The sequence below is a fragment of the Podarcis erhardii genome, assembly GCF_964252035.2.
Source record: "Podarcis erhardii genome assembly, chromosome: 9".
Taxonomy (NCBI): domain Eukaryota; kingdom Metazoa; phylum Chordata; class Lepidosauria; order Squamata; family Lacertidae; genus Podarcis; species Podarcis erhardii.
In genome coordinates, this window is record NC_138512.1 from 8,841,779 (window position 1) to 8,869,770 (window position 27,992).

The window sequence follows — 27,992 nt, forward strand, 5'->3', positions numbered from 1 at the left end:
AAATGGTTGATTGAATATTTACAGATAAATTGTAAACAGATAAAAACATTGGCAGGATTATTGTAATGACCTGCAGTTTCATAAGATTATTTAAAGATGATGAATACAGTGGTACCTCGGGTTACATACGCTTCAGGTCACATACACTTCAGGTTACAGACTCCGCTAACCCAGAAATAGTACCTCGGGTTAAGAACTTTGCTTCAGGATGAGAACAGAAATTGTGCAGCGGCGGCGCAGCAGCAGCAGGAGGCCCCATTAGCTAAGGTGGTGCTTCAGGTTAAGAACAGTTTCAGGTTAAGAATGGACCTCCGGAACGAATTAAGTTCTTAACCCGAGGTACCACTGTAAACGAATAATGAAATGAAAAGATGAATAAATGAGCAAATTAATTTGGATATGCAGAAGATATTAAAAATAAATTTAAGGAACCACAGAAAGAGAGGGAAGGAAGTCAATGTCAAGATGACTGTAAAACTAGTGAAATGTATAAACTTGAAAAGTATTTTTAAAAAAATTAAAAGGAAAAAAAATAAGGTTGATGGGAGCTAGATTAACTAATGCGCCAGGAATTGGACTGGCTACTAATACCTAGAACTAACCTAGAACTAACTTAGTTGGTCTTTAAGGTGCTACTGGAAGGAATTTTTTTATTTTGTTTTGACGATGGCAGACCAACACGGCTACCTATCTGTAACTGGCTACTAATTGGTGCTTCTTATTTTATTTCCCCTCTTTACGCGGAGGGCAAGTTGACTCTTTTTATTTTTATCATCATCACGATTTATTAAATGCGTATACCGCCCTCCAGCCGAAGATCTCCGGGCGCTTCACCGAAATACAGTACATAGCAATACAGAGACAAAGCGGCGCATCGGGGAAAGAGCCAGCGGCGCGCCCGGCCCAGGGGAGGCGCGCGCGGAGGAATGCGCAGCCCGCGGAGCCGCTCTCCTCGAGGCGGGCCTTCCTCCTCGCTGCGGCCCCGTGATCGCTGCTGGACGGCGGGGGTGACCATGCTGCTGGCGCCGCTGCTGGCGAGCGGGCGGCTCCTCCTGGTCCGCGGCAAGGAGCTCCGCGTCCCGGTGGCCACCTTGTCCTCGGGCGCCCGGCGCGCCCGGCAACAGCAGGTAGCGAGCCTCGGGCGCCCCGGGGAGATGCGGGGGGAGCTGGTGGGTGCCGGGGAAGGAGGGGAAAGCGGGCATGCCGGGAGCAGTAAGGGAGGGACTAAGCGAAGGGCGGAGAAGCATGGCGGAGCAGCGGCCGGCTGGCGACAGGAGAAAGGTCTTGGCGCGCAACGCGGGGGTAGCGTGCGTCTTGGCGCGCGTCTTTGCGCGCTTGGGGTGGGGAAGGTCGGCTGGGGCGCGCGGTGGGTGGCGCAGCAAATGCTGGGCTTGCCCCGGTGGGGCGCCTTTGGCCTGCCCGGCATGAGAAGGAAGCGGCTTTATGGGCCAGAAACTGCGCTTCCGTGGAATCCTAGCATGGTATAGTTCAGTGTTTCCCAACCCTGGGTCTCCAGCTGTTTTCAGACTACAATTCCCATCATCCCTGACCACTGGTCTTGCTAGCTAGGGATGATGGGAGTTGTAGTCCAAAAACAGCTGGAGAACTAAGGTTGGGAAACACTGGTACAGTGGTGCCCCGCAAGACGAATGCCTCGCAAGACGGAAAACTCGCTAGACGAAAGAGTTTTCTGTTTTGGAGGTGCTTCGCAAAACGAATTTCCTATGGGCTTGCTTCGCAAGACGAAAATGTCTTGCGAGTTCCTGCGGGGGTTTTTTCCTCCCCCCCCCTTTTGCTTATCCGCTAAGCCGCTAAAAGCCGCTAAACCGCTAATAGCGCTAATCCGCTAAGCCGCTAATGGGCTTGCTTCGCAAGACGAAAAAACCGCTAGACGAAGAGACTCGCGGAACAGATTCTTTTCGTCTTGCGAGGCACCACTGTATAGTTGGAGGGTCATGTAGTCCAGCCCCTGCGCTGCAAGAATTTTGCATGCCAGAAATAACCCCTGCCTCCTATTAGTTGAATTAAATAGCTGCTCCTTATCACGGGAAAAAAAGATACTCTGCACATGGCCAAAGACACTAGGGAGGAGGCAGTGCCTGTCCTTGGCTTGTCTTTGCATCCTAACCAGGAACCGTGGTTTGTAAGAAACTCCAGTAGTCTGTTAAGCAAGGCAGCTTCAGAGCTCACAGGTTGCAACTGCTAGGTTTTGAAATGGACTAGAGCAGGGCTGGGGAACCTGTCACCTGCCAGGTGTTGTTAGATTAAGGATACCAGATTTCCCCCCCAAAGAATCGGGGGACAATTTAAAAAAAAGGGGGGGAATATTAAAAAAAGAAGAAGTAATATCTTCTCTTTTGTGGTCTCCTCTGTCACGTGGCCTTCCTCTGAGCCAGCCTGCTCTCTTGGAGCGCTAGCCACCATGGAGTAGGTTTGGGTCAGGCCTGGGCTTGGCCACGTGTCCTTGCCCTCCCGGTGCTCTCCTACCTCTCCTCAGTGGTGGCGATGTGGCAGGGTTGGGGCTCCCCTCTTTTTTCTCCTTCTTCTTTCTCTTCCTTCTCCTCCTCCCTGCATCGGCTCTGGGGTTTTTACTGGCCTTGGAGCACCACTGGGCAGTCAGCCGGGTGGCCGGGCGCTCTCTCTCCTGGCTCGATTTGGGTCGCAGTGGGGGTGTCAGCGGTTCCCCCAGTTGATGCGCCAGGCGTCCCCCGTTCCCCTGCAGCAGTGGCAGTCTCAGCAGCTGCCGTGGCGCCCACCATTTTGCCTTGCCAGGAGTCCCCATATGATGTGTCTTGTGCCATTGAACCAATCACGCAACTTTCATTCCCTACTAATAAATATACAACACTTAAAATAAAAATCCGGGGACATTCCGGGGACGGATTTTTGTCCAGGGACAGATTTGTAAATCCGGGGACTGTCCCCGGGAAACAGGGACGATGTGTTAGACGGCACCTCCCATCCCATGAGGCACGGTGGAAGTCGTAATGCAGAAACATCGTAACGGCCACAGACAGATTCCCCACCCCTTGAGGTGCAGTTTATTTTGAAATTTAAATCATAATTCCAGGTTCACACATAAAGACAACTTGGGAATCGGGGCAAGTAACATTGAACCCCACACCAGACTGCGTGGGAGGAGGTTAGGGTGAACTGTGCAAGTCTGCTGTCTCCATTTTGTTTCTGAGGGTAGTGCTAACCTTGGTTTTAGCATTTTGTGTGAATGTATCAACCCAAACAGAGGGTTGTATCCATTGCATATGTGGAACAATTTCTGTGAGCCCAGCGGAACTCCCCTTTATGCCCTAAGTCCCTCTGAAATGAATGGGGAAATAAGGCTCTCAATGGCTCCATGTCACAGTGGATATATATTACTTCCGTTGTGCCTCTGAATTTCAATTACTGGGGATCATGCATGCTATTCTGCTCATTCCCACTTTGTGGGCTTCACATAGGCTGGTGTGATCCAGCTGGGCGCTTGCGTTTTTATGTAATAAAGGCCATTCAGTAGCTACGGGGGGGCTTTTGTGTCCCTGTAACATGAGCAGTATCCTGTGGACCTACTGTGTCCTTGTCAGGAGCCAGAAACCTTTTGAAAATAATCCTGCTTGGTTTGTTCCATTTGGTTTGGGCCAACCTAAATTGAGATGAGGGACGCGGATGGCACTGTGGGTTAAACCACAGAGCCTAGGACTTGCCAATCAGAAGGTTGGTGGTTCGAATCCCAACCTAGCAGTTCAAAAGCATGTCAAAGTGCAAGTAGATAAATAGGCACCACTCCAGCGGGAAGGTAAACAGCGTTTCCATGCGCTGCTCTGGTTTGCCAGAAGCGGCTTAGTCATGCTGGCCACGTGACCTGGAAGCTGTTCGCCGGCTCCCTCAGCCAATAAAGCGAGATGAGCGCTGCAACCCCAGAGTCGGCCATGACTGGACCTAATGGTCAGGGGTCCCTTTACCTTTACCTTAAATTGAGATGAGCCACAAGGTACAATCATACCTCAGGTTGAGGTAGCTTTGGGATAAGTATTTTCGGGTTGCGCGCTGCGACAACCCGGAAGTAATGGAGTGTGTTACTTCCAGGGTTCACCGCATGCGCAGATGGTCAAAATGACGGCACGCGCAGATGCAGGTTGCGTTCGCTTCTGGATGCGAATGGGGCTCCGGAACGGATCCTGTTTGCATACAGTTACCACTGTATATCAGAAACACAACACAAGGCTTTCGCCTGCCTGTTTTTGGAAAGGAGCCCAATCTTCCCACAAACTTCCACCTCTTGGTCACGCCCAGCCTTAAAGAGCTGCGTTTATGGTTAATGAAGGGGGCAGGACCTGTTAGGAGACTTTGGAGAGGCGGGACTAAGGTTCCCTCTTCTGCTATAAAGGCTGCAGACTCTGCCGAGTGCATAGCTTCAAATACAGCTGGCAACGGATCAACACAGCAGTGCCATGGGTGTAAATAAGGTGCGTGGTAAGGGGGGAATTGTGGAAAGTGTTCAGTTAGCTGGTTGATGGCATGTTTGCAGAGGGCTGGAGAGTGGGCAAACCATGTGCATTATGTCCGTGCTATGAATAGGAGTTTAATAATAATAATAATAATAATAATAATAATAATAATAATAATAATTTATTTGTACCCCATCCATCTGGCTGGGTTTCCTCAGGCACTCTGGGCGGCTTCAACAAAGATTAAAAATGTGCCTGCTTGTTTTAGATATTTTCCTGAAGCATTGCTCTTGTCAGAAAGCTGGCATTTTATGAGCTGGCTTAGGCAGAGATGCACTTTTATGGGCAAGGCCATCTAAAATTGTGTTTTTAAAGGTACCCAAAAGGCAGCTCAGGTTGAAATTGATCTAGTAATAAAAAGTGCTTAGTTGGAACAGGGTCGTGCCTTTTTATTTTTATTTAGCTTGAAAAACATTGACTCAGAGAGTCTGGAGACGCAGGATACAGAATGAAGTGAAGGATGTGGAATGAGTGCTGGGTACACAGCACAACAAGGATAAATTAAACCTTTTGTTCTGCAATTGCTTTCATTGTTTGTGGGCGCCTTGCGTTGGTCAAACTGGATATTACATTTCACCTGTTGTTATATTGCTCTCTATGTTTTACATACATTATAAAATGAAATAATAAAAAATGACAAAAAAGAATATTGGATATTACAGGGCAGTCTTTCTTCCCTTTCCCAGTATAATGATTTTTTAATTTAATTTTTTAAGCAAAAGCAATGTAGGCAGGGGGCAAGTTTGAGATGAAGAGTCTGCTTGCTTAAGCTATTCGTCTCTGTAAAATATTCAGTCCAAGGATGTGAAAAGCAGCTCAGGGAGTATGATTTTGCGGTTGTGCCTCTCCAGGCTTCTTTTCATATCTCCCCCATCCCAGACAGGGAAGAAAAGCAAGTTGAATTCAGATTTTGAGCTGAATATTGATTGAGAGGGAAAAGCTCTTCCAGCCACTTGTCCTCTCTTCAGGTCTATATCCTGCCAAGGCCATTTTGATTTCAGCAAACAAAGCCGAGAGGGAGGAAAGAATAATGAAAGGACCCCTTGTAACATCTAGTTTGGACTTAGGAATGCTGCTGAGGCAAGTTGAACAGCTGAAGAGAGAAACCGGGTCAGATCAGATTATCTTTTCCCCTGTGAAGGGGGCTGGGTGGGCAAGATCATGTCTTCTTTCCCAATGCGTGTTCCTGCCCTGCCAGGATGTCTGTGTCTAATGTTCAGTGTACATCTTCCTGAACAGCGCAAAGAGAGTGGTACTTCAATTAGTTTGGATGTGTAGGTAAGTTCAGATGTGCAGTTATACAGTGGTACCTTGGGTTACAGACGCTTCAGGTTACATACGCTTCAGGTTACAGACTCTGCTAACCCAGAAATATTGCCTTGGGTTAAGAATTCAGGATGAGAACAGAAATCGTGCAGGGGCGGCACAGGAGGCCCCATTAACTAAAGTGGTGCTTCAGGTTAAGAACAGTTTCAGGTTAAGAACAGACCTCCGGAACAAATTAAGTACTTAACCCGAGGTACCACTGTATATGCCTTACAATTTCCCATCCTAAAGACTTCATATTGCTTTACACGTTATATGCAGACTACTTGACTACTTGCAGTTTAGCTTGTTCATTCCAGAATAAGTTTCGCACAAAGGTAGTTTTTCAGTGGTTCATTCAGTGAAGTCGAGGTGTGTGCACAGACTGGTTTTCCAAAGCCCTTTAAGGCAAAGTGCACCATTTAAAAGTTGACAAGTGGCTTTTCCTTGCTCAATAAATAACCAAGCGGACTTTGGTATCATTCTTCTCATCATCTTCCTTGGTTTTCCCAACTGGTTCTTCCACTCATTATTTTTCTCCCTCCTATACTTATCCATGAATTGCTAACTAGTTTAAACTTGTGCAGTTGCAGGCTGCAATATAGATCGCCCATCCAGTATTTGCCATGACACAGAATATTGCTACATAAGGAACAATCTTTAGACCCACAAGGGGAACTTGCTATAGAAACTACAGTCTGCAGTCTCTGTTTTCTGATGAATCCGGGGCACGCAATAATAAATTAGTCAAATGGACCAATTAAAATCCGTCTCCCTGATGTTACAATATCCCATTTTACATTTCCGTTGAGTTTCGTTTTGCCTGCAGGTCTTGGGTTCAACAGGAGGCAGAATGTTTTATGTCCCAAATTTTGCAATGCTCTTCTTACCTGGTTTTCTCGTGCTTGGCTCAATCTCAGCGCCAGCCACCTTAATTCAGCCACAGGGCTACGACTTTTTTTAAATCACAGCCTTCTGCTATCTGTGCTCGAATCCAAATCACACCTCCAAAGGGACAACTTCAAAGAGTTTGCCGTCTTCGGCAAACCCCACTTGCCAAGGAACAATCGGGAGTGTGATTGAAACCTTTGCAGCTGTGTTACTCCCTGCCCCACACCTGGCTGTACATATGGCGGCTGGATGGAGCAGTTGGCCATGGTTAGGGAAAAACTTCCTCTTGGGTCCTGCACAATGGAAGTTGCCCCCCACTGTTTTGCAGTCTAGCCCAGCCTTTCTCAACTTTGGGTCTCTAGATGTCATTGTACTACAACTCCCATCATTCCTATCTACCATGGCCAATGGTCAGGGATGATGGGAGTTGTAGTTCAGGAACATCCAGGACCCGAAGGTTGAGAAAGGCTGGTCTTAGACTGTTTTCTGAATTGCTTTGTTCTGTTTCTGGGATGAGGAGCTTGTGACTCTTTGAAAGTTGTTGGGCTGCTTCTCCCCTAATCACTGACCATCGCATAGCTGTCAACGATCCCCGTTTTTAAAGGGGAATTCCCTTATTCCGAATAGGATTCCTCGCAAGAAAAGGGAAAAGTTGATAGCTGTGGACCATCGGTCAGGCTGGCTAGGTCCGGGGCTGTTGATACAACATTATAGTCCATAAGGAAGTTTTAATGTTTGATATTTTATCCCTTTTTTGTTCTGTTGGGAGCTCTCCTGAGTGGCTGGGGAAACCCAGGCAGGTGGGCAGGGTATAACAACAGCAGCAGCAGCAACAACAACAACAACAACAACAACAACAACAACAACAATTAAAAGCTCCTCCTTCATCACCCCGCAAACCCCTGGAGGTAATTTGCAATTGCTTTGTAGGACAGCATCTAAAAAGTAACCATCTTTTCTTTTCTTTTTTAAGGGCCTTGTCCTAGGAGTCTTTGTCGGCAAGAAAGAAGAAGGGCCTGTCCAGTTTACCGAAGCAGGAGATGCTTTTGACAAAGTCGTGTCTGGGAAGCTCAGAGAGTTGCTGGCAATGTAGGTACCAAAACAGGTTCCCTTCTGTTTATTTGGCAGTCATGAAATAGCATGAGACCATCCAGGGAGAAGGAAGCCTTGTACATAGCTGAGAAGCAGGTACCTGCTTGCAACATGGGATAGCTCAGTCAGAAGACCATGAGACTCTTAATCTCGTGTTTGTTCTGTGTTCTAGTTCAGGACCTCCACTGAAGAAAGGAAAAACCCGCATCTTTCATGGCTTGCATCAGGTACGGAGTTACTGTTTTCTTAAGTATGTTCACCTAACTTATGCCTCCAAAGCTGTTGTTTTAAAATAGCAATTCATCGAATATTTCAAAGTATTTCATTGCATTCAATGAGACTTATGAGTATCAGGTTGCAGTCAGCACTTTTTTTCAACTCCCCAACACTTTCATATCTGAAAATTTTCGTGTTTTATGTGATATTTCGCGTGATGTAAACGTCACTTTTGGAATTCTAGTGGAAGCTAATGGAAGTTTAGCACTAATTTTCATGTCAATTGCTTCCAGGAAAAAACCCACTTGAAACCAAGTGAAGGGAAAACTCATATTAAGAAAGAAAAAATAAAAATCCCTTTTACTGATGAGTTTCCATTTACCTTGGTTTTGCTGTGCTCTCTGTAAGTATGAAGGGAATGGCAGTGGCTTTTGTTAAACTGCCTGTCTGCTACATGAAGAACTTGCTATGTGCACTATTTCGCTAATTATGTGAGGCAAAAAGGTGCAGAAGTAGACTTCCGGGTTGGCGCCATCGCCGAATGGCGGACTCCCTCCGAGCTCCGGAGGGAGCCTGCTCGGTAGGGGCTGGGTCCTGCCGCGCCGGCGACGCGGGGACCCTTAAAAACCATGGGCGCTAAAACCCATGGACATGGTGACTCGGCTGGCACCTTTTGAGCCCCCCCCCGACCCGCGAAGGAGCCTTTTTAAAGGCTGCGGAACGGGTGACGGGGGGGGTGGTGCTTTGAGTCCTCCGCTTCCCCTGCCGAGCGAAGCCGCATGCCATTCGACGGAGAGCGCTGACTTCTTCCATTGGAAATTTGGACTTAAAAGCATAACCCGTGAGTAATCGGAACTTGGATTAAAAAAGGCGAGAAATTTTTTAAAGAATTCGGAATGAGCGGGGGAGGCATAAAAAGGAAGTCAGCCCCCCCCCCCCCCCCCGTTGTAGAGGAGCTAAAGTAAAGGACTTAACATCTAAGATTGAGCGCAACCTTATTTTGATAAAGTTATGAAATTTCGCGATGGAAAATTATAAGATTGAGCTGGAGGAGAAAAGTGGAATTTATTCAAAAAGCAACCCCCCCCCCCCCCCGGAACCTGGGAGCGTTTTAGTGAGAGCGCCGGGAGAAGACAAGGAGAGGTTTTGACAGCTGTCAAAGAGCTGTCAAAGCAGAAGAACAACAATGAGAACTTTGTTACGAGGACTTTGCCGGTTATATTTGTTACAAATTGGATACAAAATGTTTAAAACAAGGAATAATAAAGTTACTTTGACTGGTGGACGTGATCTGGAAGGGAACTGAGTTACTATAATCCACCTAGAGGAGCTGAGGGATATTACAAGTTGTTGGCATCGAATTTGACAGAACTTTTTATCTCCTGGGAAACTGCAGAAATGGAACATTATTTTGACTACAGAGGTTTACACGCTAAAGTAGACAATAGACTTATCTATTGAAAATGGAAGGGACTTGGCATCATGTTTCGTTCCTGAATAACAGAGCCTCTGCAGTGGAATTTAGAAGCTTTTGGAATTAGAACATTTGTGCAGGAAAACAGGAAAAGAAAGAGGAGAGAGACTAACAAGAACAACAAGAATAATAAGAATTGGACAAAGTTGGAAGTGGGAGCATTTGGGAAATCCAGATTTGAAAGGTTTAAGAAATAAAATTGGAGTTTTACTCCCAAGTATATAAAAATCTGGATGGGAAAAAATGGGCCTTTTTGAGATAGACTCCTTTCAAGATTGGACATTTAAAATTAAAGAAGACTGGTAAAGGACTATGGTTTAAATAAATGTGGGAACTCCAGGAAGACATCAGATGTTGATCAATACGGGAAACGCAACCAGGAAAAGGGGGAGGGATTTGGAATCCAAAGGCTGTAAAATCAAAATCATATTTTATTTTATTATATTTTAATCTATTATGTATATTAAAGGGGGGAACGCGCGGAAGGGAATAGGTCGATCTTAGGAGATGGGAAAATATTTTTAAATTGGGCTAATGATAATAAGGTTAAAATTTGGGATAATAAATTGCTGAATTTATTTGTAAGAATTGGAATACAAGAGGGGGAGGGGAGGGGAAGTCCTGGAAAGATGTTATGGAAAATAAGATCTTAAATTTGGATGTTTTGGTTTTTTTATATTGTTATAATTGGAAATTCTTAATAAATATTATTAAAAAAACAAAAAGGTGCAGAAGTAGACGCTCGGATGATTGGAGTTCAATACTTGGGTAATGCTTGCTTAAGCAAAGTATGGTGAAATAAGGAGTTGCAATGGGCAGTTGTCTACAAGCTGATCATGCAGAGAGCATGCTGAAGGCTGCCTAATCAAAATGCACATGCGCTGGGAGTTGGAGTGATGTATGCAATGTGTCCTAAAATGTCGTATATCCTTAGAATGCTATGATTGGATGCTTTGAATTCTTCCTGTCTTTGAGATGGCTATAACTGCAGTTCCTGTGTGGTGTGTTGTTATTTCCAGCAGCACTCTCACCTTTTGTGATCACAAAATAAAGTCTTTCTTGACTGAACCATCTCTCTCTTTGGTGACTGACTTTAACCCGGAGAATTGTGGGAGTTTTGTTGTATTATTTTCCCCTGATTTTCATGGCTAGTATATTCCATATCTTTCTAACTGACTTAATTGCTTCAAGAGTTGTTGGAACTTTCAGATATTTTGATTCTAATACTGCTCACCCAACCAAAGGCTATATTATATGTACGGTTGTCCAACTCGGGAGATTAAGAACATCAGCAGGTCTCCAGTGTTTGATACTTGTCAATAAATAAGCATGATGGTATCATTGCAGCTTTGCAATTCCAAATTCACCTTTCTTAATTTGTAATTGCATTTTTCTGCAATGATCTTCTCAGTACATTTGAAACCCAAAGACATTTCTTAAAGATGGGGTTTCATGGCCCACATTCGCATGTCAAAATTAGGGGGCAGTATTGAGGCACACAGTTCTTTCCTCCCATTCTCATGGTTGAACAGGGGAACAGAAGCCCACCTGCCCAGGTAAGGTGGTGACTTGTCTGAAGATATGCACTGCTGTGTCATGGGTGTGAATGGAAATAAGCATGACATGGCAGTATAGCAGTCAAAAAGCCATAGCTCCGCAATTCATCAGGTAAAAAGTAAAGGTAAAGGACTCCTGAGAGTTAAGTCCAGTCGCGAATGACTCTGGGGTTGCAGCGCTCATCTCGCTTTATTGGCCAAGGGAGCTGATGTTTTGTCCACAGGCAGTTTTTCCAGGTCTGTGGCCAGCATGACTAAGCTGCTTCTAGCGAAACCAGAGCAGCACATGGAAATGCTGTTTACCTTCCCACTGGAGCGGTACCTATTTATCTACTTGCACTTTTTGGTGTGCTTTTAAACTGCTAGGTTGGCAGGAGCTGGGACCAAACAACGGGAGCTCACCCCGTTGTGGGGATTCGAACCGCCGACCTTCTGATCGGCAAGCCCTAGGCTTTGTGGTGTAGACCACAGCGCCACCCACTGGAGCGATACCTATTTATCTACTTGCACTTTTTGGCGTGCTTTTGAACTGCTAGGTTGGCAGGAGCTGGGACCGAACAACGGGAGCTCACCCCGTTGTGGGGATTCGAACCGCCAACCTTCTGATCAGCAAGCCCTAGGCGTTGTTGTTTAGACCACAGTGTCACTCACCAATGTTTGATACTTGTCAATAAATAAGCATGATGGTATCATTTCAGATTTGGACTTCCAAATCCATCTTTCTTAATTTGTAAGTGCATTTTTCTGCAGTGATCTTCTCAGTACATTTGAAACCCAAAGACATTTCCTAAAGGGGGTGTTTCATGGCTCACACTTGCATGACAAAATTTGGGGCAGTTTTCAGGCACACATTTCTTTCCTCCTATTCTCATGGTTGTGGTGTAAAAGGAACATTAGAAATCGAGATGGAAGCACTAGCATTGTAACCAGGGAAACTGACACAATAATCCCTGTGCTAAAAGGCACCCAAAGGTCACTATACCATATTAACACTGAGAAAGTGAAATCTCACCATTGCCTTTCCAGCAGCTATTGGTTTTTGATTCTCTGGAACCAATGGGATGCAGCCAAACTAGACAGGACTGTGGCAGGTCCATGTGCAGAGTGGGGTTTCCTGCTGAATCCTTAAAAGGTGGCACTGAACCTAGGATGGGAAAAAGAGAATTAAAATCCCACCTTCATCCCAAACCATTTCAGGTTCAAACGGATGTGGGCAGTGGAAGAAAATAGTTCCTCCAGGCAGCCCATGCTGTGTTTTAAAATCTCCCCATCCCCACTTCATGGGGATTTAGCAGAACCTACTGATGTTCATAGGGACGCGGGTGGCGCTGTGGGTTAAACCACAGAGCCTAGGACTTGCCGATCAGAAGGTCGGCGGTTCGAATCCCCGCGACGGGGTGAGCTCCCGTTACTCGGTCCCTGCTCCTGCCCACCTAGCAGTTCGAAAGCACGTCAAAGTGCAAGTAGATAAATAGGTACCGCTCTGGCAGGAAGGTAAGTGGCGTTTCTGTGCGCTGCTCTGGTTCGCCAGAAGTGGCTTAGTCATGCTGGCCACATGAGCCGGAAGCTGTACGCCGGCTCCCTCGGCCAGTAAAGCGAGATGAGCGCCGCAACCCCAGAGTCGGGCACGACTGGACCTAATGGTCAGGGGTCCCTTTACCTTTACCTTACTGATGTTCCTAGCTAGGTGCTCTCTGAGACTACCTCAAAAGTAAGGCTTCAGACATAGTAAAGGGCTCTTCGGTGCATGTGGTGGTTCAGAGATAAGAGCAGTTGAACAGTTAATGCTGAATTGGCAAGATAGGGACAATTAATGCTGAGTGAGCAAAAGAAAACTGGAATACTGAGATAATGAGGGTTTAAAAAAACAATGAAGAGGAACTTGGCCTGAATGTCACTGAAACCAGCGTTTATCTCTTTATTCTGAGGTGTTCTACAGCTGCTAATCAGCATTTATGAGTAACATTATTATGATGCAATCTCCTTTAGAATGGACCTGAGGTGCTCAGAGCAGCATTGGGGAATCTGTGGCCCTCCAGAGGTTGTTGGATTCCAGCTCCTTTCAGCTACAGCTGGCATGACTAATAGTGAGGAATGATGGGAGTTGTAGTTAAGTAACTGCGCACGGGGGGGGGGGCACAGTCTTTAAAGTCCTACACACATTGAAGACTAGATCTTTGGTGTGAACATAGAGCACTGCATTAAACAAGCGTTTTCTTGGCAGGGAATGTGTAACAGACCCACAGGATCTGCACCAAGTTCTCCTGAAGTCATTTTTAGGAATCCTTTGCTTGGTGCTAATCTTTTATATATGACCCTTTGTGGTACATTTCACCGTTGGGCTTACTGTCGTACTTCTTAAACATCAAATTGGGTGGATGTGTGTGTATATAAAAACAGTTTTTATGTCCTTCCCACTATTCCTTTTTGTCATTTTTGAAAGGGAAGAATCTTGCAAAGGGTTTCAGTTACTCATCTGTGCTGAGAGTTGCTTCAAGAGCCCAGTGGCGCAAGTTTAAGTAAATATCTAAAGAAAGAAAATGTGCATAGGTGATTGAAAAGTTTGGAAATCATGGCTGGTGCAAGATCATGTGATGTTTGTGTGTAGGTAAAAGTTTGGATGTGAAGAGTAGATTTGAGGTTGCTTGTGATCATGTGGCATGTTAAACTTTTCAGTGTCCTGAATGTCTCTTGTTTCTAACCTCTTGTGATTTCCAGTTAAATGGCGTGTCAGATTCTTATTTTATAAAATGTGTATCTCCTTTATTCAAGGTAGTTCGTCATTCAAACAACACCTAAATGATACAGATGAAAAGAAAACTCGAATTTTAAAAAGCAGTTTCTTAAATATGCTGAGTGACATTTTCTTAAAAATTAAAAAGGGGGGTGCTTTGTTGCGCTGCCTCAAAGTGACCACCTAAAAGCCAGGCCGGGGCTGATAGAAATTGAAGTCCAACATCAGGAACCCTACAGTTTCCTCCATCTCATCTCCTGGGACGGACTATTAAGACGTTCAGATCCCTGTGGAGCCTTAAATATAAGCTTCCCATTAATTTCAGTTGAGCTTCTGCAACGGAACATTAGTGTATTCTGGCACACTAATAATGAAAAAGCAACACAAACATATTTCAAAGTATTCTTCATAATTACAGGGTGCTGTTGGTTTTCCAGAAAGGATTAAATAAGTTTCTTTGCTGTTGGATTCCTGCAGGACTTTTCAAGCGTAGTTGTTGTTGGCTTAGGCAAGAAGGCAGTCGGAGTGAATGACCAAGAAAACTGGAATGAAGACAAAGAAAACATACGGGCAGCTGTTGCAGGTTAACTTTTTTCTTTTCCTTTCTTGTGAGTTTGTAATCTATTAAATGGGATGTGCTGCATTCTGAAGATACTTGCTGGTTTCAGAGCTCGTGCCTCTTAGAGCTAGTGACCCAGGCTGCACTCCTGTACCTACTTGTTGTTGTTGTTGTTTAGTCGTTTAGTTGTGTCCCACTCTTCGTGACCCCATGGACCAGAGCACGCCAGGCACTCCTGTCTTCCTCTGCTGGTAGCTTTGAGAACACTGTCCAACCATCTCGTCCTCTGTCGTCCCCTTCGCCTTATGCCCTCCATCTTTCCCAACATCAGGGTCTTTTCCAGGGACTCTTCTCTTCTCATGAGGTGGCCAAAGTATTGGAGCCTCAGCTTCAGGATCTGTCAATCCAGTGAGCACTCAAGGCTGATTTCCTTCAGAATGGATAGGTTTGATCTTGTGCAATCCATGGGACTCTCAAGAGTCTCCTCCAGCACCAGAATTCAAAAGCATCCGTTCTTCGGCGATCAGCCTTCTTTATGGTCCAGCTCTCACTTCCATACATCACTACTGGGAAAACCATAGCTTTAACTATACGGACCTTTGTTGGCAAGGTGATGTCTCTGCTTTTTACCTACTTACCCAAGGGTAAGTCCAAAAGATTTCAGTAGGCATTACTTCTGAGTAGATGTGGTTAGGCCTGCGCTGCAAATCAAACCGCTCTCAGGCGTTGCGTGCAGATGTGGCTTTTTAAAATGCCAAATAAGCATTATTAGCACCCAAGGTACTAATAATGGCATGAGCTCAAAATAATGGCTGCAGACTTTGGCCTGTTGTAACTGCTCGGTCATCACTGTGCCACAGGCCAATTGTGGGTGAGGCACTCTCTCACTCTTGCTGAATTACCTGCAGGTAGAAGTTGCTTGATAAATGTTTCCGAAGTGCACTAATGGGCCATATATTAATAAACCAGCTTCTCCTTTGAGTTGTCTTAACTGATGACATGAACTTGGTAAAGTTGATTTGTAATACCAGATAGACAGAGCCTGATTAAATTTTAAAAATCTGCCCGTTCCCTTCCTTTCTCTTTCCCCCACCCCCCTCCAGTCCTTAATGTTGCAAACGTGTATATTGTTTTTCAGGCTCAGAATAAAAAATGTAAGCAGTAACAAAAGAAAGAAAGAAAGATCGGAATTTAACAAAAATAATTTATTATAGAGTGCAAGGGGGGAAAGGTAGAAAGAAATATACAGAAGTCGAATTGCTGTGGAGGGAAGTAGAGGGTGGGTGATGGGTTTTATAATTAAGTGTATAATTATGCAAATGTTGTAATTTAGACATTATATTTTATGTGAGGGAATCATTGGGAATTTTGGTTATTATGTATATATGTTAAGTTTCAATAAAGATCTTTGAAAATTAATATATATATATATATATATATTATTTTCCAGCTGGATGCAGGCAGGTTCAGGACTTGGAGGTGCCTTGTGTGGAAGTCGACCCTTGTGGTGACGCTCAGGCTGCGGCGGAAGGAGCTGCCCTAGGACTCTATGAATACGATGAACTGAAGCAAAAGAAGAAGCCTGTGGTGGATGTTCAGCTCTACGGGAGGTGATTGGCTGAGAAATAACATTTGTATGGTGCTGGGATCAACGTGCCGGCTCCTCTTTCCCTTAAAAAGGGCTCATCACATGCTGAAAGAATATGTAAAGGGGGCTTGGGAGGGGAGAGACATGGATTAGCCCCATCTGCTGTTGGTGATGTCCACAACAGCCATGCCCCCTCCCCCAGTATGTGGGTTCTGTGTGTGTCGACAAACTGTGCCCAGTCAGGCTGGCTTCTACATAAAGGAGTTGTATGTGTATATATTGGCATACTTATGGGCCCTCATCACATGCCAGCTTAATGCAGGGGGCACTGTGGGTGTTGCTGGTTCACACATTCTTTCACTGGATGGAGGGTGTAATCTGAACCCTCTTTTTTGAGTTCAAAAACAAAATGCACGGGTCTTATTTGCAAAGACTTCCTTTTTATAGGAAGGTGAGGCATAGAGGGATGCGGGTGGCACTGTGGGTTAAACCACAGAGCCTAGGACTTGCCGATCAGAAGGTCGGCGGTTTGAATCCCCACGATGGGGTGAGCTCCCGTTGCTCGGTCCCTGCTCCTGCCAAGCTAGCAGTTCGAAAGCACGTCAAAGTGCAAGTAGATAAATAGGTACCGCTCAGGCGGGAAGGTAAACGGTGTTTCTGTGTGCTGCTCTGGTTCTCCAGAAATGACTTAGTCATGCTGGCCACATTACCCGGAAGCTGTCTGTGGACAAACGCTGGCTCCCTCGGCCTATAGAGCGAGATGAGTGCTGCAAGCCCAGAGTTGTTCGCAACTGGATTTAACTGTCAGGGGTCCTTTACCTTTATCTTTTAAGGCCTAGATAAAGTAAGGTACTCTTTAATGAGATCTGTACGAGAAGTGAGAATCAAGCCTTCCAAATGAAAATGAATTTGCCAGTAGAAAGAGAGTCACTGATTTATGGCATATCAGTTCTGTGATGATATTTTATTGAATATCCTCCTGTATTCCTGTTTAGCGATGGAGCTGAGGCCTGGCAGAAAGGCCTTATCTATGCCAAGGGACAGAACTTGGCCAGATCCCTTATGGAGGGTCCAGCCAACCACATCACACCTACCCGATTTGCTGAAATTATTGAAAAGAAACTTAAAAGTGTCAGTAGCGATGCAACTGTCCATATAAGGTGAGTTCAGTTGAAATAATTCTCTCACAATGGCATTGAGTAAGAACTCTTAGATTTGTGCCTGCTTTCAGTTGCTTGCTGTGAGCTAGTGATGGGTCAGCGCTGCTTCACAAACCTCTCCTTGGGTTATCTTTGCTGGTAGCATTAGGGAATTGGCGTGTATTGGTCCTCCATTGGAAAAGGATAAATTTCCTCACTTCAGCTACAGTAGTCCAAAAAAGTTTGATGCAATGTGTCAAACCACCGGGACCTGATAGCTGTTGTCAGGTTATCATTTTAAGCTTAAAAACCACAAATACTGCAGCAATTAAAATCCACCAACCTTCCAACTGCTATGAAGTCCTATGTAAATACATCTTTCTCTGCTTTTTGCTGTCTGGAAAGTCCTGGCTTTCAGTTCAGTTTTGGTGGTTCACCCAATCAAAGCAGAATTTTTGGGACTGTTCTTTACTAAATTGGCTCTAGGTGGTCTGCCAGAAGCTTCAAAAGGGCAACTGCCCATGTTACTTTACCATCTATGTTTCTTCCCCTGCCTCTTTCCTTTCCTGCCCCAAGCTTGCTTATACAGAGAAGCTGCTTTTTTCACATACAGAACAGAACTGTATCCATCACCAACTTCATTTAAAGAGAAGGCTGTTTCGGTTTAACTTTTGTGGTCAAAAACCACAGGAAAATCACTTTTAAAATGCCTTATAAACAGAATAGAGCAAAAGGTTAAGCTAGGTCTTTTGCTTTGTAATTGCCCTATAATTTGGGGGGCAGGGGGAGATACTGCTTTGCAGATAGATTGAGACTCTGCCGTTGAATTTGTGCCCTTTTGCAAACTGGGGATGGCTTTCCATTGTTCCAGGGAGAAGTCCTGGATAGAAGAAAAAGAGATGGGATCGTTCTTGAGTGTTGCCAAAGGCTCTGATGAACCACCCGTCTTTTTGGAGCTCCACTATAAGGGAAGCTGTGATGCCAATGAACCTCCAGTGGTGTTTGTTGGGAAAGGAATTACTTTTGATAGGTACGTATTGTGCATACCTTGGAAGCAAAACCTGAAAATCCAGTCAGGTGTTATCTTTAGTCAAGAAGGAAAAGAAGCAAACAGAGAACTGCCTTTTCTCCAAAGTACACATATTTCAGTTAGAGCTGTTGATTTATTTGCAAGGTTACTGGGTGATTAACCACCTTTAATGATTAATCAGTTATGTGATTCAACATTACTTTGACCCAGTATTGGAAAAACTAATCATCCAATAGTTAGCATAGATGTTGGTTTTATTTGTTATAATTATATCCCCATTCACACATCTTAACCGCTCAACCTGAAGCGGTGATTTGCATGTGTGAAAACAGAATTTTTTGTATCGCCTGGAAATCAACTCTTTATGTGCTGCCCTGAGAACTTCTGGCTTTTGTTGTATAGTTGAACACAGGCAGTTATCTAGTATCTGCTTCCAGATTTTTCCTGCCAAGTCTGTGGACTTCATAGCACAGTGGGTAGCAGTAATCTGTGCCCTCGCATTCCTGAAAGGCTCTTGGATCCAGCAGAGGCATCTGCCAATAAAAGGTGGGAGTTGGATTTTATTACCGTATTTTTTGCTCTATGGGACGCACCCGACCATAGGACGCACCTTGTTTTAGAGGGGGAGAACAAGAAAAATTTCTCCCCCTCTCTGCGCAGTGCCCCTTCAGCGAAGCGGCAGGAGAAACGGAGCCCCTTCCATTTCTCCTCCCGCTTAGCTGAAGGGGCACTGCGCCTTAGCTGAAGGGGCACCTGCCCTTCAGCGAAGGCAACCCGAAGCCTCCGGAGCGCGGCAGGAGCTCCCGCTGCGCTCCGGAGCCTTCAGGCGGCTCTCTGGAGAGTGAGAGGGGTTGGTGCGCACCGACCCCTCTCGCTCTCCAGAGAGCCCCGGGTTCCTTTCGCTGAATCCTGGAGAGCAAGACTCTCCTGGCTTCAGCAAAAGGAACCCGAAGCCTCCAGGGCACAGCGGGAGTGCTCCCACTGTGCTTCGGATGCTTCGTGTTGCTATCGCTGAAGCCAAGGAGCCTGCATTCGCTCCATAAGACACACACACACATTTCCCCTTAATTTTGGGATGGGAAAATGTACGTCTTATAGAGCGAAAAATACGGTAATTCCCGTCCTCTTTGTGACCCCCCCCCCATTTTGTTCCAGAGTCTGGGGGGACTCTTGGAATAGGAGAGGTGGTACAAGCAGCTGCAGGAGAAGGGGGGGGATTTGTGAAAACAGCTTCCCACCCTCCTTCCATTCACAGATGCCTCTGCTGGATTTGTAAATGGGGGGACACAGCTGCACACAACACAATTCCATGTTTTCCATGGGTGTGCCTTTTTTGAAAGGGGAAAATGGTTATTTTCTAGCAAAGGTATATTTGGGCAAGATGTGGGAAGGGAGGTGTTGGCAGTTACAACCGTTTGCGTTCAGAAACCGGAGCCTTCCGTTGATACCTGGTTGTGGTAATCTGTGACCGCTTCTCTCCAGTGGTGGCATTTCCATTAAGCCGTCTGCCAACATGGATGCCATGAGAGCCGATATGGGAGGAGCAGCCACCATCTGCTCTGCCATTGTGACAGCTGCGGAACTGAAGTTGCCCATTAATTTAATCGGTAAGTGGAATAGGAGGAGCGGGTGAAGGATGCGTAAAAGGAGCCAGGCACAGAAAGACCCCTGGGGATATTTGTGGGAATGTTTAGGGATGTGGGGGAGGATATATTGTCTAAGATATCCTATCCCAACTTGTCTTTACAAGTTCAACAAAATCAGCAGAGTTAACATTCCCCCTTTTTAAAAACACATGCACAGCAGATAGCTTGCTCAGACTTGTTAGGAGTCTCTGTAAATATTTCCTGGTATTTTCGCCGTTTAATCCCTCCTAAAATAAAATGCTACGCAGTCTTCTGTAAAGTATAAAACGTTTACTCACAAGTAATCATCTGTTCACACAAAGGTTCCCAAAAGGCAGACGTAAAAGGTTAGAACATACAGTGGTACCTAGGGTTACATACGCTTCAGGTTACATACGCTTCAGGTTACAGACTCCGCTAACCCAGAAATTGTACCTCGGGTTAAGAACTTTCCTTCAGGATGAGAACAGAAATTGTGCTCTGGCGGCACAGCAGCAGCAGGAGGCCCCATTAGCTAAAGTGGTGCTTCAGGTTAAGAACAGTTTCAGGTTAAGAACGTACCTCCAGAACGAATTAAGTACTTAACCCGAGGTACCACTGTAGTTTAAATGGGGCGACTGTCTCCTTATGAGAGAAAGCCCCCCTTTTCTTCTCTTGGCCTGGAGCCAAGGGTGCATCTTAGTAGTGCTGTTGTTAAGATGGCATTGATAGAGACAAGAGAGACAAGATGGCCGCCAGCCTGTGGTTCTGGTTGTAGCATCTTGAGAGGTTGCGCCCATCTCAAGTTACACATAGGAAGTTTCATCTCAGTCCTGGAAAGGAGGAATTTCTGGCTGGAGGACTGAAATAACCTTCATGTCTACTCTAGCCATGTTGTGTTTGACTGCACCCGATTCTTACATCCCACAGTATTTCAGTAACACGCTTTCCAAACATGCCTTATATTGAGACGTGTGGTAGCTCCACCTAGCCCAGATTTTCTGCTCTGACTGGCAGTGTGACCCTCCAAGATCTTGGACAGAGAAGACATTCCCTGATCTGCTGTCTGGAGAGCCTAGGAGTTGAGCGTAGGACCTCACGCACACAAACAAAGCACGCATTGGCTGCCACAGCTATGGTGCTTCCCTGAACCTTCCTGCAGCCTTGATTTGCCCCAGGGCTGCTTGCTTGTACTCCAACCTCTCTGCAGTTTGTTGGGGTGCTGAGAGTTGTTCAGTGACCCCTGTTCCCCTCGCAAAGGTAGAGTTTCTAGAGTGGTTTAATGTGGAACTCTTGGAACTGTAGATCTTTGATGGGAATAGGAGACCCCATGCAACTCTCAGCTCCCTTAACAAACTGTGTTTCCCAGGATTCTTTAGGGGAGGAAGCCATGATGGTTTAAAGCGTCTTAAGTGCGTGGTACAGGTTGGGCCTTGGTTTCCAATAACTTGGCACCAAAGGAAGAACACATCTTCTAAATAAAATGTCAGTACAGTCGAACTTCTATTTACCACTGTCTCTTCTGATGGTCGTTCCAAGTCGCGACTGCGGCAAACCCGGAAGTAACCGGCGGGTTTGCCCTCATTCGCACATGCGCAGAAGCGGGCAATTGCCACCCGTGCCAGTGCACAACGGCCCTCTCCCAACGACCCGTTTCGACCTCCAGAACGTATTATGGTCGCAAATAGAGGTTCCACTGTAGTAGAAAAGGTTTCATCAAAGCTTTGAGGTAAACCTTCAAAACAGAATTAAAGGTAAAGGGACCCCTGACCATTAGGTCCAGTCGTGACCGACTCTGGGGTTGCGGCACTCATCTCGCTTTATTGGCCGAGGAAGCTGGCGTACAGCTTCCAGGTCATGTGGCCAGCATGACTAAGCTGCTTCTTGCGAACCAGAGCAGCGCACGGAAACGCCGTTCACCTTCCCGCTATTTATCTACTTGCACTTTGACGTGCTTTCGAACTGCTATGTTGGCAGGAGAAGGGACTGAGGAACAGGAGCTCACCTCATTGCGGGGATTCGAACCGCCAAGGCAAGTCCTAGGCTCTGTGGTTTAACCCACAGTGCCACCTGCGTCCCATCAAAACAGGATTACTAAGCTTTTAATAAACACCAAATAATGTTGGAGTGTGATGTCAAATTGCAACAGCAGTTGACTTTTTCCCTCAATCTCAGGCTTGACACCCCTTTGTGAAAACATGCCCAGTGGGAAGGCAAACAAGCCTGGAGATGTCGTGAAGGCCATGAATGGGAAAACAATTCAGGTATGTTTTTAAGATGCTTGTGTAAGCAAAGGAGGTTTGAGCTGCGTTTGGACCGGTGGTATCACATTAAGCTGAGCAAGACAATTAGTTTTTAATGCTCTCTTGTGCATTAAAAATTCAACCCTTCTTGCAGCTGGAACTAGAGCAACAAGGAATGGGCTGGTTTCAACCCTTTCTCTCTGATGTGTTGGATTTCGTTTTAAAATTAGCAGTGAGTTTTTAGCGCAAGGGGATGCTGTAGAAGCAGCTGCACCCAATCGCATGCAGTCTAAATTGTCTCGGTCCCCATTCTACCACCTCATTTTGCTTCCAAGAGCCCATGCTAGGAGTCCTTAGGCAAACTATTATTCCTCAGCCTCCCGTCCTCTCTCCATTCATGGTGTGAGTAGAAAACAATAATGGTGCTGGCCAACTTTATAGGGCTGCTGTCAGATTGCTAAGAGAGTATGTGTGAGGAGTCTTGAACGCTATAAAGGGCTATTGAAATGCTAAGCTATTGGCTGGTTAATTAATTTTTTATGGCATATATTACTTTTAATTAAATCGTCAAAACCAGAGGCCTTCTTATTGGGAGTCACAGGATCAGATATTCCTCCGAAGGCGAAATATATTTTTCTATATGCTACCATTTCCGCGAGGATTTTAATTGTGAGTAATTGGAGAAGTGATAAAACCCCTTCAAGGTCAGAATGGCTACAGGAGCTAGTAGAGTACGCAGAATTAGCCAAGTTAACTGAAAAAAATGAAAGATAAGTCCAAACAAGTATTTATTACAAAATGGGAACTTCTTAAAAACAACTGTGGAAGTCTAAACTCGGTCACTGCTTTTGAATAACCTCTGTAGTTAAGAAATAAAGAAATAAAGATACAGGAGAAATGATATTTTACTGTAAAATGAATAGATAAAGGTAAAGGGAACCCTGACCATTAGGTCCAGAGTCGTGGCCGACTCTGGGGTTGTGACACTCATCTCGCTTTACTGGCCAAGGGAGCTGGCGTACAGCTTCCGGGTCATGTGGCTGCTTCTGGCGAACCAGAGCAGCGCACAGAAACACCGTTTACCTTCTCGCCGGAGCGGTACCTATTTATCTACTTGCACTTGACGTGCTTTCAAACTGCTAGGTTGGCAGGAGCAGGGACTGAGCAACGGGAGCTCACCCCATCACGGGGATTCGAACCACCGACCTTCTGATCAGCAAGTCCTAGGCTCTGTGATTTAACCCACAGCACCACCCACGTCCCTTCAAAATAAATAGATAGGTTTATGCAGAAAGTTAGTAGACTATAAATGAAGTATGGAGAAGACGGGAAGTCAATGAATTACAAGAAGATTTATTGTCAATTATATAAATTTATCTTTTTTGGTTAATGGTGTATTTTGTAACAAATGACGAAAATACTCTTTTTTGCATTTTGTTGGTGTGTAAGAACAAATAAAGCAAAAAATGATAATCATTCTCTTATTTTGGGGGGTGTTCCTCATCTTGAAAGGTTGACAACACAGATGCAGAAGGAAGGTTGGTTCTGGCGGATGCTCTTTGCTACGCACACAGTTTTAATCCACGAGCCATTGTAGATGCTGCTACATTAACAGGTACCTATTTTTATTTATTTCTTTGAAGTTTCTGGCTTCCACATTCAACTTCAGATGTGGAATAGCATTGGGATGGTCCTCAGGCCATGCTAAACTAGTCTAGTGCTACATGTATGGTTTCAGCAAGCATGAAGTGTCCGTCACCCGAGCCTCTTCTGGGGAGGATAAAACTTAAACACAATGCAGAATTCCCCCAAAATAGACCAGAGGTAATTGTATTTCATCCAGCAGAGCTTTTACTGCTGCTGAAGGCAAATGAACATGATGGTCACAAATCCAGTACATTCAGGATTGGCACAGTCCATAAAAAAATCCAGTTGCAGCACTTACAATGAAACTTAACAATACTTATAATAAGACTAAACCTTAACACTACAGGACACCAGAACAAAGAGATAGAAAAAGTGAGTGAGTGAAACCCAGGCTCCTTCTGGCCTGATTATTATACAGTAGTACCTCGGGTTGCATATGCTTCAGGTTACAGATGCTTCAGGTTACACACTCCGCTAACCCAGAAATAGTACCTTGGGTTAAGAACTTTGCTTCAGGATGAGAACAGAAATCGTGCTCCAGCGGCGCGGGGGCAGCAGCTCCATTAGCTAAAGTGGTGCTTCAGGTTAAGAACAGTTTCAGGTTAAGACTGGACCTCCAGAACAAATTAAGTACTTGACCCGAGGTACCACTGTAGTCAGCATGATCTTGACAGAAAGATAACAGAACCAGTTTAAAGCAGCTGTACTCAGCTTCCCAGAAGAAATAACCCAAACGAAAAGCTTCTGCCTGTTTCTTTCACACTTTCTGTAACCCTCTTGAATCAAGTACAATGAGAAGCACATCAGATCAGTATGAAGAAATGCAAACTGACAGTATCAGGCTCACATGCCCTGCTCTTCTCCCATGTAGCCAAGAGGATTTATGCCAAGTTGACTTTCTTCAACAAATCTTGACTTAGCATTACTCGCAGACCAAGAATCCTGGTTTAAAACAAAAGTTACTTAAACAAGCCAAGATTATAACCCATAATTCAGCGTGTTTGCAACTAAGCATTATTTGTTTTGAACTAGACTGTAGATAGGAATGCATTGCATCTTCAGGAACAAAGTCTGACACAATCCCGTGTATAAATATGTAAGATTATGCCTTCTGTAGGTCATAGAAATGTGTTTAGAAGCAGAGAGCAAAAGAGATTGTTGTCACTCCCTATGAAATGATGGGTTAATAACTTGATCTGTGTAATATTGTATAGGTGCCATGGATATCGCACTAGGATCTGCAGCGACTGGGGTTTTCACCAATTCACACCAGCTGTGGAACTATCTATATGAGGTATGTTTGCAGCACAGATAAACAGATGTGAAGATGGCTACTAACTTAAAGGGCTTTAAAGAAAGGACCAGTGTTAAAACTTGGGTCTGCAGCTGTCGTTGGACTACAACTCCCATCATCTCTAGCCATCAGGACCAGTGGTCAGGGATGATGGGAGTTGTGGTCCAACAACAGCTGAAGGCCCAAGTTTGAGAAGAAACACTGTATTAGACCAATATTATTGGGAACCTGTCAACAACTGTTAGCTACAAAAGCTGAAAAAATGGAACCTTCTGTTTGGAAGGTTATAAACCTCTTGTGAACTAGGTGTTGGGAGCAAGCTCCAGGCTTGTTTTAGCCATTCCGAGAGTGTTGTACGAGATTAATCTTTTCCCCCCATTATGTTTTACTAAGTTTCAACATTCTAAACATAAACAATCAAAACGCAATTTTGTCTTTTCTGTTACTTTTATTGACTTCCCACCCCGTTTTCCATGGAGTTTTGTTTCTTTCCTTTGGCTACACACTATCTTCTATCAACTAATTCATAACCACAATGTTATAATCTAATTTCTTCTGTTGCTTATAGCTCAAACATGCTCACATCATACTATATTTCTTTAAATAGTCCCCAAAAAGGGCATCCATTTTTCCACAAGGCACTCAATATTAGATTCTCTTAATTTTGCTGTTAATTTTGCCAGTTCTGCATAGTCTATTATCTTACTTATCCATTCTTCTTTGGTTGGAACTTCTTCCTTCCATTTTGTGCTAGATTAATCTTTTACCTGATGCACAAGGCCATTCTAAAATGCTATGCAAGAACCTTTTAATTGTGAAACATAATTATATAGCACTATAGTATTAATTACAGTTTTTAAGGATGTTTTGACACCATGCTCAGGTCTCTTTGATCCTGTCTCATTCATTGATGTCGGGGAGAAAATGGCAGTTAAAATCATTTTTAAATGTTCATAGAATCATAGAGTTGGAAGAGACCACAAGGGCCATCGAGTCCAACCCCCTGCCAAGCAGGAAACACCATCAGAGCACTCCTGACATATGGTTGTCAAGCCTCTGCTTAAAGACCTCCAAAGAAGGAGACTCCACCACACTCCTTGGCAGCAAATTCCACTGTCGAACAGCTCTTACTGTCAGGAAGTTCTTCCTAATGTTTAGGTGGAATCTTCTTTCTTGTAGTTTGGAACCATTGCTCCGTGTCCGCTTCTCTGGAGCAGCAGAAAACAACCTTTCTCCCTCCTCTATGTGACATCCTTTTATATATTTGAACATGGCTGTCATATCACCCCTTGCTAAAAGTGTTTCTGTTTTTGCTGATGATTTTAATATTTCATTGTAAACTGCTTAGGTTTCATTACAACCAAGTAAGTGGTTTATGAACTTAAAGTGAAACAATCGTATCTGTTGAAGTTTTTCATGCTACTGACTTCCTTTACTCACAAGGCATTTACATTTGTAGGCTAGCATCTTGACAGGAGACCGTGTTTGGAGGATGCCTCTCTTTGAACATTATACAAAACAGATGACGGACTGTCAGCTTGCAGACATCAACAACCTTGGAAAATACAGGTAAAGTTAAAGGGACCCCTGACCATTAGGTCCAGTCGCGGACGACTCTGGGGTTGCTGTGCTCACCTTGCTTTATTGGCCGAGGGAGCCAGCGTACATGTGGCCAGCATGACTAAGCCGCTTCTGGCAAACATCAAAAAGATGTTTGAGGTGGGTTTGTAAATCATGGCTTGTGTTAACTATGGCCTGGCATCGTGATAAACCATAGTTACAGCTATTAACTCTGCTTCCGGAGGCTACTGTACCATGAAGATGAGAGTGTACTTACAAAGTTGAACGCTGAGAGAAAATGAAAGCAGGCAAACCAGTATTTCTTTTGCACTTTTGGAAGCACAAGTTATGCTTTGAATTTGAAACTATTGCTGGTGCAAACCATGGTCTGATGATATGTCTGAACTGAGCCTCCTTGGTGCTTTACAGTTTGGTTTATAATTCTTTACTCCTATAAGTAAACTGATAAAAGTAATCTATTCATATTTTATGTTTCTTTCCCATTAGATCTGGTGGCGCATGTACAGCTGCTGCGTTCCTGAAAGAATTTGTGACTGCCCCTCATTGGGCTCACCTAGATATTGCAGGTGTGATGGGAAATAAAGATGAGATTCCCTACCTCCGTAAGGGCATGGCAGGACGGCCCACAAGGACTCTAGTAGAGTTTGTTGCTCGACTGAGTCAAGACAAGCAGGCATTCAGAAAATAGTTAGATGTGCAATTATAGAACCTCCCAGCCTTAAAATCAGTTTGAGTTAATTTCAAAACTGCTGAAGCAGTGTGTGTATTAATTAAACAGAAAGGAAAAGGAAAATATCCACAACATGGATTTTTCAGCGTATTTCTAAATGCAATGATGAACTGTAAATTTATTTTGTTTAAAAAAAACCCTTACTGAGCAAGGATCTCTTATACTTCCCTTTTTTATGATGAACAGACATATGAATATTCTGTTTAGACATTTAATATCGAAGGAGAGATCACTTTGAACTATGATGTTTTGCAACTTGAATAGAAACTAAAATTGTCACAATAAATATCTATTTGAAAACGTCTTGTTGTTCATACATTGGGAAGTGGGTTTTGTGGAGGATGCGTTTATAGGTGTTAAAAAATACGTGGGGGGTGGGGAGGAAAGACCTGTAGTGAGAATTTGTATCGGCATCCCTCACAAATCAGAACCAATTCCAAAAGGCACTGCCTTTTCCAATAATAGGTAAAGGGACCCCTGACCATAAGGTCCGGTCGTGGCCGACTCTGGGGTTGCGGTGCTCATCTCGCTTTATTCGCCGAGGGAGCCGGCGTACAGCTTCCGGGTCACGTGGCCAGCATGACTAAGCTGCTTCTAGGCGAACCAGAGCAGCGCACGGAAACTCCGTTTACCTTCCCACCGGAGTGGTACCTATTTATCTACTTGCACTTTGACATGCTTTCGAACTGCCAGGTTGGCAGGAGCAGGGACCAAACAATGGGAGCTCATCCCGTGGCAGGGATAAGAACCGCCGACCTTCTGATCGGCAAGTCCTAAGCTCTGTGGTTTAACCCACAGCGCCACCCA

The 27,992-nt window shown here is 44.8% G+C and overlaps 1 protein-coding gene and 1 long non-coding RNA gene across 4 annotated transcripts; both read left to right on the forward strand.

Moving 5' to 3' along the window:
• The first annotated feature begins 911 nt into the window (after positions 1-911).
• On the forward strand, positions 912-27,485 carry LAP3 (leucine aminopeptidase 3). Of its 3 annotated transcripts, none has more exons than XM_081876303.1 (13): positions 912-1,127; positions 7,672-7,787; positions 7,963-8,017; positions 14,248-14,353; positions 15,780-15,939; positions 16,913-17,077; positions 17,928-18,086; positions 19,569-19,693; positions 21,866-21,954; positions 23,446-23,548; positions 24,795-24,874; positions 26,334-26,443; positions 26,942-27,485. In XM_081876303.1, the coding sequence occupies exons 1-13, from the start codon at positions 927-929 to the stop codon at positions 27,141-27,143; spliced, it is 1,671 nt and encodes a 556-aa protein (XP_081732429.1). In that variant the 5' UTR covers positions 912-926; the 3' UTR covers positions 27,144-27,485. The 3 variants fall into 3 exon arrangements, with proteins under 3 accessions (XP_081732429.1, XP_081732430.1, XP_081732431.1); XM_081876304.1 differs by lacking the exon at positions 912-1,127 and adding an exon at positions 1,186-1,281; XM_081876305.1 differs by lacking the exon at positions 912-1,127 and adding an exon at positions 4,338-4,460.
• On the forward strand, positions 8,029-10,548 carry LOC309350027. Its single transcript, XR_014160267.1, has 2 exons — positions 8,029-8,510; positions 10,207-10,548. It is a non-coding gene; the product is annotated as an uncharacterized lncRNA (long non-coding RNA).
• Positions 27,486-27,992: the final 507 nt, after the last annotated feature.

What these genes read in the sequence shown, in the direction of transcription:
- LAP3 (XM_081876303.1), top strand. Translation starts at nt 927, where the DNA reads ATGCGCAGCCCGCGGAGCCGCTCTCCTCGAGGCGGGCCTTCCTCCTCG. An exon ending in CTCAGAGAGTTGCTGGCAAT is followed by an intron (nt 7,788 to 7,962) that starts GTAGGTACCAAA and finishes TCTGTGTTCTAG; the next exon opens with TTCAGGACCTCCACTGAAGA. An exon ending in AGATGCTGCTACATTAACAG is followed by an intron (nt 23,549 to 24,794) that starts GTACCTATTTTT and finishes AATATTGTATAG; the next exon opens with GTGCCATGGATATCGCACTA.